The sequence below is a fragment of the Peromyscus maniculatus genome, chromosome 23 (assembly GCF_049852395.1).
Source record: "Peromyscus maniculatus bairdii isolate BWxNUB_F1_BW_parent chromosome 23, HU_Pman_BW_mat_3.1, whole genome shotgun sequence".
In the NCBI taxonomy this organism is placed as follows: Eukaryota; Metazoa; Chordata; class Mammalia; order Rodentia; family Cricetidae; genus Peromyscus; species Peromyscus maniculatus.
The window spans coordinates 15,471,911-15,483,250 of NC_134874.1; the positions used below are offsets into that span (position 1 = coordinate 15,471,911).

At 46.9% G+C, this 11,340-nt stretch overlaps 1 protein-coding gene across 6 annotated transcripts in view; it reads left to right on the plus strand.

The window, feature by feature from the left end:
- Positions 1-11,078, plus strand: part of Kntc1 (kinetochore associated 1) — a 104,946-nt gene extending 93,868 nt beyond the window's left edge. For all 6 annotated transcript variants that reach the window (XM_076561409.1, XM_042268532.2, XM_076561410.1 and 3 more), the window contains 11 exons: positions 319-437; positions 1,004-1,139; positions 1,698-1,793; positions 2,358-2,414; positions 4,326-4,380; positions 4,653-4,716; positions 5,797-5,926; positions 6,808-6,897; positions 7,367-7,512; positions 8,865-8,955; positions 10,861-11,078. In XM_076561409.1, the coding sequence (XP_076417524.1) occupies positions 319-437; positions 1,004-1,139; positions 1,698-1,793; positions 2,358-2,414; positions 4,326-4,380; positions 4,653-4,716; positions 5,797-5,926; positions 6,808-6,897; positions 7,367-7,512; positions 8,865-8,955; positions 10,861-10,881 (1,005 nt within the window). In that variant the 3' untranslated portion in view covers positions 10,882-11,078. The remainder of the gene's footprint in view (positions 1-318; positions 438-1,003; positions 1,140-1,697; positions 1,794-2,357; positions 2,415-4,325; positions 4,381-4,652; positions 4,717-5,796; positions 5,927-6,807; positions 6,898-7,366; positions 7,513-8,864; positions 8,956-10,860) is intronic.
- Positions 11,079-11,340: the final 262 nt, after the last annotated feature.

Genomic DNA, 11,340 nt, shown 5'->3' on the forward strand with positions numbered 1-11,340 from the left:
TGCATTCATTAGCACCGACAGGACAAACACCGACAGGACAAACACCGGCAGGACAAACACCATCATCTTGTAAAAGGCAGAAGACAAAGAGCCCTCTTAATATTTTGACCCTTTGCCTCCTGAAAGAGTCTCTCTCCAGGGGTCATGTTGAAATACTCTGTTCTCTGCTCTGCACTGGTTAAAGGTGGAGAAAACTGAGTTCAAGAGAAGTGGAAAAATAACCAGGGGAAGGGATGTTCTCGTTACCAGGCTGAAGTCATTTGCTTGACCTCGGCTGCAGGTGTGCCGCTTGACTCTCCAAACCTCTTGGTCTTGCAGACACTGGGCATGCGCCAGTTAACCTTCGCCCACAAAGCACGAGCTCTTCAGTGTCTCTTTTATTTGGCTGACAAGGAAATGATAGAATCTCTCTTCAAAAAGCCCACTGAAGAAATGAAGTGAGTAGAACTTGATGTACTGTATCAGAAAGAAGCAAACAGATTTTATTTTTTCTACTTATTTCTGAGTCGTAACTTCTGAGCCCTTGGTGGAGTGATGGCTGCCTCCTAGTTGCTGTGGAATGCCGTCCCATTACCTTGATTCTTGATGTTTCAGCAAAGGGGAAACAGGCCCATGGGAACTGCTTGTCTCCATCGTTTCTTAGCAACATTCAGAGACCGATGTTTTCTTGTTAAATGGATTTCTATCTATACCATATGTGAAGGTATCTGAAAGCCTAAATGGACACGAAACAAGATTGCTTCCTGTCCCCTGCGGTAGCTTTGGTTTTAGACATAAATGTGAACCATAAGAATGGTCCTTATGCCGGGCGGTGGTGGCGCATGCCTATAATCCCAGCACTCGGGAGGCAGAGCCAGGTGGATCTCTGTGAGTTCGAGGCCAGCCTGGTCTACAGAGCTAGTCCCGGACAGGCTCCAAAGCTACTGAGAAACCCTGTCTCGAAAAATAAAACAAACAAACAAAAACAAAAAGAATAGTCCTTACAAACATGTCTGTTTTCCAGATCCTATCTGAAGTGTATAACCTTCCTGGCTTCATTTGAGACATTGAATATTCCCATCACATATGAGTTATTTTGCAACAGTCCCAAAGAAGGGATGATTAAGGGCCTGTGGAAGAACCACAGCCACGAACCTATGGTACGTACGTACTCAGCGAGCATGGCCAAGCAAGGCTCGCCTTTTCCTTACAGTCACCTGCCACCCCTCAGCTGACCAGAGACCCTTGGCCCCCAGTAGGTCCAGTGCCCCAGACCTTTCCTGTGTCTGCAGCCTGCTGTATGGGATGACAGGACAATTTGGAAGGTCCTTTCCACTCTTCTTAGAGTACATGGGCTAGTGATACTGTAACAAGAAGAGCACTTGTGCCTCCTTCCAAGGCCCGCCCTATAGGGAGGGGTGCCATTCTCTTCCGCCTAGTCACTTTTGGGAAACTAGTCACTGGTGCAGTTGGAGCTGGGACAGGAATGAGGCCAGAAGGCGGGCTGTTCTTGATTAGAAACAGGAAAGAAGAACCTCTTTTTCTCATTTATTATGAAATGGAGTCCTTCACTGAGACTGGGCATTAGACGTTTGTGGGTTATGTCCATGTGTTTTATGAAGGTACTCTTACCTTTTCAAAAGGCTGTTGGACTGGCTTACTGGTGTCTTAAAGCAATGTTATTTTGTTGTTCTCTTGTTTGGTGTTTTGACTTTTAGGCAGTACGATTGGTGACAGAGCTTTGCTTAGAATACAGAATCTATGACCTGCAGCTTTGGAACGGGCTCCTGCAGAAGCTTCTTGGCTTCAACATGGTAAGTAAGACTTGGGGTTCCTGAAGCACGATGTCCCCAACACATGTTGAATCAGCACCAGTTACTGTCCCATGCTGCTTTTGGACTCCTGCCCGACTAAAGACCGCTAGAGAAAGTCACACTCAAAATGACCCTGAGGGGCTGGGAACACGGCTCAGGTGACTGCTTGACAAGCAGCAGGAACGTCCTGGGTCTCATACCCAGCGTTGCAAGAAACCCAGCATGGTGCCTTGTCTGCAATCGCAGCACTCAGGCGGTAGAGGCAGGAGAATCAGAGATGTGAAGTCATGCTCCTTTGCATATCAAGTTTGAAGCCATCCAGTGCTACATGAGACCCTGTCTCCAAAAGAAAAAGAGGGGGCAAATGTGCACTATTGCTAGATGTGGTGTACCCTGCAATCCCAGCACTGTTGTGGTTCCCACGAATTGAAGGCCAGCCTGGGCTGTGGAGTGAGGCCTATCTCAAATGCAGTTTTAAAACAAAGTCCAACATTGTGTGTTGAGGTGTGGAAATTTAGCATTTTGGTCATCCTTCACATCTTTCAATTTTCTTTCCTGTTACAGATTCCTTACCTAAGGAAAGTCTTATCCTGCATTTCTAGCGTCCATTCACTGTGGCAGGTATGTGCGTCTCCTTGAAGGTACATTTCATTAAGTTCAGTCTCTGTGCTGTGTTTTCTGGGTGCCGTGTGCTGAGCCATCAACTTCTTAGTAAAGAGCAGAAGAGGTCAGCGGAGGACGGCGTCCCAGCACCCTCAGCTGGCATTTGCCCTGTGTTCCCTAGGCTTCGGGAGTCATTCGGGACTACTCTAGCCCTTGTCACAGAATGACTTATTTTAATTACACGTTGGACTGCCCCCTCGTAGACCTTGAAGATCTTTAAAGTTGGAGCCTTTATCTGCTCTCTCTTCTCCAGTCTCATGAGTTGTGCGCCTACATAATCATTGGACAGAAGTAGATCATCTGGGGGGCCAGTGAGAGATGGCTCAGTGGTAAAGGCACTTGCCAGCAAGCCTGACAACTTGGGTTCGAATCCTGGGTCCCACATGGTAAAAAGAGAAACAACACCCACAAGTTGTCCTCCGACTGTGGTGCATCACTGTGGTGCATCACAATAAATAAAATCCTAATTTTTTTTTTCTTTCAAGACAGGGTTTCTCAGTGTAGTTTTGGTGCCTGTCCTGGATCTCGCTCTGTAGACCAGGCTGGCCTCGAACTCACAGAGATCCGCCTAGCTCTGCCTCCCGAGTGCTGGGATTAAAGGCCTGCGCCACCACCGCCCGGCAGCAGGCATGTTTTAAGGTGCTATTATTCTTTGTGTGTGTGTGCATGAGTGAAGTGCCTGAGGAGACCAGAAACTGGAGTTACAGGCAGTTGTGAGCCACCCGACATGGATGCTGGGAACTGAGGTTCTGTCATCTGCATGAGCAGCCAAACCCTTAACCACTGAGTTGTCAATCTAGCCCTTAAGGTGGTGTTTCCATGTAACAGAGTGTCTGGGGGATTGTTCAGTCTCAGGACATGTACGGTAAAATTCACCCTTTTCAAAGGCGTATCCTTAACTGGCTTTTACCGTATTGACGGAGTTGAATAGCCATCACTATTAGCTAATACTAGAATGTTTTCCCCACTTCAGAAAGAAACCTCAGCGCTGGGACTGTAGCTTGGGGTAGCATACATGAAGCCCTAGGTTTAGTCCCCAGTACTGCCAAGAAAAGATAAAGAGCCCCATATCTGATAGCCATCCTTCCCCTCATCCAGCCCCTAGTGACTCCTGATCTCTGTCTGGATTTGTTTGTTTTAGACATTTCACATCACATGACTCACACAATATGTGATTTTCCATGTCTGGCTTCTCTCCTATAGCTAAACACTACATTGTAGCATTTTCATCTTTCATTTCTTTTATTACCAAGTATATGCGAATATAGCAGACCCTTGATTTCTGTGAGAGTTAGTTCTAGGACACCACCACCCTGCAGATTCCATAGTCTTTGCTGAGTCCCATATGTGAAAAAGCATACTATTTGCATGTATCATACCCACTTCCTTCTATAAATCTGTTTTTATTCCATTTTACTTAGTTATTTTGTGTGGGTGTATCACACTGTGTGAGTGGCAGTCAGATGATAACTTGTGGGGGTCAGTTCCCACTTTCTTTCTTTTCTTTTGATTTTTCGAGACAGGGTTTCTCTGTGTAGCTTTGCACCTTTCCTGGAACTCACTCTGTGGCCCAGGCTGGCCTCGAACTCACAGAGATCCACCTGCCTCTGCCTCCCAAGTGCTGGGATAAAAGGTGTGTGCTACCGCTGCCCGGCTCAGTTCTTACTTTCTGCCATCTGGGTCTCTGGCTCAAACTCAGGTCATCTAGCTTGGCAGCAGGCACCTGTATCCACTGAGCCACCTCACCAGGGTATATGTTTAAGAAAAATGTCATCTCTACATTACACTGAACACTGTACAAATTGCTGTATAAAGAAAAGAGTTTCTAGTGTTCTGAACATGGGTTCCTCAGTGCCCATATTTCCACAGGTTCCTTACTTCAGCAAGGCTTGGCAGCGTGTGATCCAGATTCCTCTGCTGTCAGGTGAGCTGCTGGCCTCTGAACACTCACAGTCGCGTTTTGGGGTTGTTTTGTGGTAAGACAGGGTTGTGCACTATAGCCCAGTGTTTGCACTATAGCCCTGTGTTTGCACTATAGCCCAGTGTTTGCACTATAGCCCAGTGTTTGCACTATAGCTTTAAGTGGTGTTCCTGCCTCAGCCTTCCAGGGGCTGGGATTACAGGGTGAGCCGCCCTGCCTGGCTGACCAGAGCGTTGATGTCTGAGTGCCTTGTGTTTGTCTCCTGTTCTCTTCAGCCTCCTGTCCTTTGAGACCCAGTCAGGTGTCAGATTGCTGCGAGAGCCTCGTCGCCATCCTAGAGTGAGTAGACGTGCGTCCTCTTATAAGAAAGTAAGGCCTGTTGCTTTGAAGCTCCTTCCCAGCCAGCATCTCTGAACACAGTGCCCAGCCATGGCTGCTTCCCGGTGTCACTTATCTGTCACCGCCGTTCTTCATGTCCTCCTTTTGTTTTGTTTTGACACAGGGTCTCAGGTAGCCCTGGCTGGCCTTGAACTTGCCTTGTGCTTAGACCCTTGATCCTCCTGCCTCCGCCTCTAGAGAGCTGGAACTACAGGTGTGTGCCAAAACAAGTCACTTCAGAAACTTTTTGTTTTGTTTTAATAAAAGGTCTCATGGAGCTCAAGCTGGCCTCAGACTCTCTGTGTGCTGACTTTTAATTCTTGCTGCCTCCACCTCTCAAGTGCTGGGATGACAGGCTGTGCCACAGTGCCCAGTTTTATCAAATGCTAGGGATTGATCTCAAGGCTGAATACATGCTAGGCCAGCACTATGCAAATAAGGAGGGGGGCACCTGTTACTCCTTTTCTTGAGGAAGTTAAGCTATTTTTACACTCATAAAATGCATCTTTTATTTTGCAACGCCTCTTTTCCACGTGTGCTCAAAGTTTTCCCCAAAGCTGATGGGCACAACACTCTGGGATTAGTGCCTGATGGAAATGCAGGGTCACAGAGCCTCTTCCTGCTGAGTCCTGTGGTGCTGGCAGGTGGATCCTGGGTGTCTAAAAGTTTTGTTTGTTTGTTTTTGTTACCCCACCGCCCCCCTCAGACAGGAGGTCTCTCTTTGTAGCCCTGACTGTCCTGGAACCCGCTTTGTAGACCAGGCTGGCCTGATCCTCCTGCCTCTGCCTCCCGGGTGCTGGGACTGCTCTCAAAGGCTCATTCCTTATGAGTGAGAATGTGCTGTATACCGGCACTTAGGCATGTAGAATAAGAATGTGCTGTGTACCAGCACTTAGGCATGTAGAGTAAGAATGTGCTGTGTACCGGCACTTAGGTGTTTAGAGTGGTTGACAGTGGACCAGAAGCTCTATGGAAAATGAGAAAGGCTAATGTGATCTAGGAACCCGTCAAGCTGCTAACTAATTACTGTCTCTGTCCAAGATGCCCAGTTTCAGATGACCTCGACATGATGGGAGTCGCCAAGCAGTATGTCCAGTTAGAGCTTCCAGCCTTCGCGCTGGCTTGTCTGATGCTCATGCCCCACTCCGAAAGAAGACACCAGCAGATTAAGGTATCTTGTATGTTGTTCCTCTCGGGTTGCCAGGACTCACTGCCTGTCCTTCAAAAGAGTGCATTGCCTTTCACCAAGCCCGTAAAGCATGCATACTCGGTATGGGTGAGGCAGGCTCATGGGAACTAACGAGATTGATTGACATGCAGCTGAAGGATATCGTAAAATGAATTTGGACATTATTCGTTATCTGTGGAAACTGATCTTCTTGGCTGAGCAGAGTGAAGCAAGAAAAGCAGAGTTTTAGTGGGACTGCCCTCAGGTCAGGGGTGGCACAGGCATCTTATTTTTTCAAATTTTTTGTTGTTATTGTTTTCTTTTTCAACACAGGGTTTCTCCATGTACCCGTGGCTGTCCTGGAACTGTAGCCCAGGCTGGCCTCAAACTCAGGCCTGGCTCTGCCTCCCAAGTGCTGGGATCAAAGGCGTGCGCCATCATTCTTTTTTCAATTTTGAATAGAACTGATGAATGTCTCGTTTAAGGGAAAGTGTGACTAGAAGAGAGTCAAGAGCTCCAGTGAGCACCGCTCTCCTTCCTTTTGGTCTAGTTGTGTCCTTCCTTCCTCTCCCCCACCCCTCCCCCAGCTCTTTCTTGAGACTGTGGTCTCCTGGGTCCCAGGCTGGCCTCCAGTTCACTGGTGGCCAAGGACGACCTTCCTCCAGCTGAGTGCTGTGACTACAGGCCCACACCACTGTGCCCAGTTTCTTAAGTCTGGGGCTAGAACCTGGGGCTTGGTGCCCGCTGGGCAGACACTCTACCAACTGGGTTCGTGCCCAGCTCCCAAATTAAAGAATCCTAAAGAGTTTTTTAAAACCTTCCAGACTTGACAGCAATTAGTAGTAATAATCCTTTTTAATTATGCTCTAATTTTTTTCTCCTAGAATTTCCTGGATTCGTGTGATCCTCAGATCATTTTACAGCAATTAGAAGAGCATATGAACACTGGCCAGCTGGCAGGATTTTCACATCAAGTAAGGATTTCATTTCATTTTTCTATGTCTGGTCAGAGAAAACAATTCTTATCCCCCAAATAATATTCTTTCACTCTTATGAAAAGCTTAGGTTTTAATAGTCAGGTCCCTGGCTGGGAATGTGACACAGTGGTAGAGCACTTGCCTAGCATACTCAGAGCCTGGATTCAATCCTCAGCAGTACATAAAAAAAATAAAAAAACAAGTGTCATGGTTGCTTACTGCTGTGCCCACTGGAGAAATTGTACCCATAAATATTGTAATTAGATCCTCTTCCTCACTTAAACAAAAAATCCCCAAGTGAGTAACAACAATAGCTTTCTATTTGAGTACTGCGCTGAGCCCCATGGTCTCCTCCCAGAGGCTTAATCCCAAAGAACTGATAATTCAGCTCTGCCAGAAATTTGTCATTGACGAAAGACTTAGAATTAAACACATTTCTGATATAATGATGACTTTCATCCCGTAGATTAGAAGTCTGATTCTGAATCATGTCGTAAATAAGAAGGAATTTGGAATTTTGGCAAAGACGAAATATTTTCAACTATTGAAATGGCATATGATAGATACCAACAATATCACTGATTTGGTAAACTATTTGGCAAATGACTTGAGGTAAGTTAACATGGGGGGACTCCAATTTACCATAGCATTTCCTTACAATGTGTCTTGATTCTGGAGGAAAACGGCCGTTATAAAGCTGTGTGGTCGTAACTGAAAGCTGCAGTGTTAACCTGCAGCATGCCTACACATTCCCAGGACTGCGTTTTCCTGCAGCTTGGAACCTCGAGACATGAATCTGTCATCCGGTAATTAAAGGAGCTGTCTGGACCCTCAAAATAGGTTTCTCACAGTCCTGCTCGGAACCCTAAATTACACCCTTATTCTTAATGCTTGCTTGGCATGCTGCTGGCCTTATGTAACACACCGATCTTACTAAGCTCGGTTAGCTTTCTACGCCCACAAGTTTAGAAACGGTGAGCTGCTTGAGCGGAGCCAGGGTCGGATGCGGAAAGTAGGAAGGAAGTAGCAGCTGACACTCTGGAAGGGAAAGCAGTCACGGCAGGTCACGGCTCCGTCCTCCAGCTGGCCACTCAGGTGCCCTGGGTAAGCACTGCAGCTCGGACGGAAGGGACCGTGGCAGTCAGGAGCCAAGGAACACCACAGAGTCGCAGTAAGCATAGCCACTTCCAGCCCTGCTCCAGAGGAAGGTTCCCAATGTAATGACTGCTCCGGCAGGGGAGGTTTCCCCAGCCAGGTTGTGACAGTTCTGCTCAGGTCCGCTCCACAACTGCTGCTAAGGGAAGGTGTCCCCAGCCAAAGTGTTACAGTTCTGCTCTGCTCCTCTCCACTCCTGGCTCCGGCTAAAAGGTGTTACTTCTCTGATCCACACCACTCCAGCCGAAGAAGGTCTCACCCAAACCTCACTCAAGAGATTCATTGGGAGGGAAGACTCCAGGAGGGCGGCTGCCTCTGCCAGGGTGGAAAAGGCAGCAGCCAACTGAACAGGGACAGGGCTTGGGTAGGGCTTCCTAGGGGCGGAGTCTTTTCAGGGTGGAGATTTTCAGGGTGGGAATTGGTCGGATTTCAATCCATGAGCTTGCGCAAGCTCAGACATTGGCTGGATTTTGTATTCAAGGATTGGTTGTTTTTTTGTAGGGAGTTGGTCAGGGGCAGAGTGTGCTCTCTTTGGCTCTGGTTTCAGGGCCAGAATAGGTTTCTTTGGCTGGCCGTTTTACCCTACACCCTGTCTCCTCCACACCTCATGATTCTAGCTGCCTGTTCATCCTTGGGGTCCAGTCATGGTTACATTGTCGTATGTGGATCAATGTTATTTTTTGAGTTAAAATTGATCTGTATAATAAACTATGTATGTGAAGAATACAGCTTGATACATTTAACATCTCTATTGTTGAGGTCATCACCACAGGAATCATTCCCAACTGCCTTGTTCTTTCTGGTTCCAGTTTAGATGAAGCATCAGCTTTGATAACTGAGTATTCAAAGCATTGTGGGAAGCCTATGCCACCAGATGCCGCTCCTTGTGAAATCCTGAAGGTAAAGCTAGCTAATTATTGCCTCAATTCAAATCTGAGACCATTTATATTTTTTTTAAATTAAATTAATTATTGTGTGTGTGGTTGTGTGTATGCACACTCGTGCTCACACACATGTAGAGGTCAGTCTTTCCACTGTGGATTCTGGGATCAGATTCTGGTTGCTGAGTTTACGTGACAAGCACTTACATGTGCTGAGCACCTTGCCGCCCTACCGTCTCTGTTTCTAGTCTTGCAGCAGACTTCATTTTCTAGCAATAATCATGTTTTAATGTGCGCGCACATTCATTTATCATATAATTGGTTTCCTTCCGAGCACTGTGTTATGCCAACATCACAGTGTATGTGCACAACCCCAGATGGTCTCGGTGTGTCCCCCAGTGTCCCAGTGTGTCCTCTGGATGGGGTGGAAGACACAGGAGCCTGGGTCTGCTGTCGGTACAGTACCGCAGACTCTTCTCCACACACGAGTGTGTTCTCTAGACGGGAGTACAAGCTGAAGCAATGGTTCTCAACCTTCCTAACACTCCGACCCTTAACAGCACAGCAGTTCCTCATGGTGTGGTGACCCCCAACCATAAAATTATTTTTGTTGCTACTTCATAACTCTAACTTTGCTACTGTCATGGATCCATATGATTACCAGGGGGTCATGACCCACAGGTTGAGAACCACTGCACTAAACGAGTGATTAAAAAGTATGTGTGGTGAGTACGCCAGCAATATCATTTATGATCATTAGCCCTTTTGTTGTTCTGAGACAGGGTTTCTCTGTGTAGCTCTGGGTGTCCTGGAACTCCCTCTGTAGACCAGGCTGGCCTCAAATTCGCAGAGATCTGCTTGCCTCTGCCTGTGTGGAGTACTGAGATTAAAGGCGAGCGCTACTCCACCCAGCTTCATTATCAACTATTTTGTTATCTATTATGTTATCTGTGCTACATCTGGTTTGTTGATACCAGCATCCACATAAACAAGAGCAGTGCATTGTACGACAGCAACCATGATGTTACTAAAGCCCCACAGGCTCAGTGACCTGCCCGAGTCATTAGCTGCCTAATGATCCGGCTGTGAATGGAGCCCCAGGGCCTCTTGACACGCTCCAGTGCACCTGAACTTTGTTACCTCCATAGAGAACTAGCTGTGCTCATGTCCAGTCAGTTGTGCTCTGTGGGTATGTTGGTTAGACACTGTTGTGGCAATACCAAGGAGAAAGAGTTCAAAGGAGCAAAGATTGCAGTCCACAGCCGTGGCTCATCTTCATCCTGGGGCCAGACAAAACTGCTCATCCAAGATAGAAAGAGGCAGACAGGGAGTGTCGGGGGCAGGAAACACCTGTCGGGGCACAGCCTAGTGCGCTGGGTCCTCTAACCCAGCCCATCTCCAGGTGCCACCACCTCCAGTAAGGCCAGCAAACTGACACACAGTGAATGCCACCGGGTAGACATCAGTGACACCCAGTGCTGACACCATGGCAGCACAGTATTAACCAAAAAAATGAGAACATTGATTGAGACAACTTTGTAGCCCCTAAAGTTCGTTTCTCTTTAGTCACACCTGTCTTCAAACTCGAGCTACTTTCATATGTGTATATTCACACTGGCCGGAGGTTCTGTAGCTTATCTAACAATTTTCTATTTAAAGTCTGAAGCTAGGGCTGGCCAGATGGCTTAGCAGGGAAGAGCAGCCGCTGCCAGGTCTGATGATGTGAGCTTAATCCCCAAGACCCACAGAGCTGTCCTCGGACGCCCGTGCGCATGTGCACTCACACACACACACTCACACACACACACACACACACACACACACACACACACACACTCACACACACACGCGCACACACTGTAGTAATAATGATAATGAGGCCCTGACACTCATGAGTTATGCTTCTGTTTTTTCCCCCATTTAGATATTTCTCGGTGGATCATAGTAAATCACGCGATTTTTTTCAAAAACAAAGAAGTTTGGAGTCTGCTGTTAACCATATTTATTGCAGTATATAAATTGTGCAATCTATATTTCATTATCCTGAAAAGAATAACTAAGACATTCAATATTAACATAACTATCACTTAAGTATTTCACATGCTGAATTAATAAATATTTTAATATTGGTTCCTTGTGTAATTTGGAGTCTCAGTTTTTTGTTTTGTACATGAAAAAATAAGATGTAAAAATAGTTCGCTCTCAGGCTAGAGAGGTGTCTCAGCAATTAAGAGCACTGACTGCATTTTCAGAGGACTTAGTTCAGTTCTCAGCACCCAAACAGCAGCTCAGAACCATTTAAATCTAGTTCCCAGGAATCTGATGCCCTCTTCTGGCCTCCATGGGCAACAGGCGCACATGGTACACATACATGTGTCTGTGCAGCCGAAATGCTTATACAGAT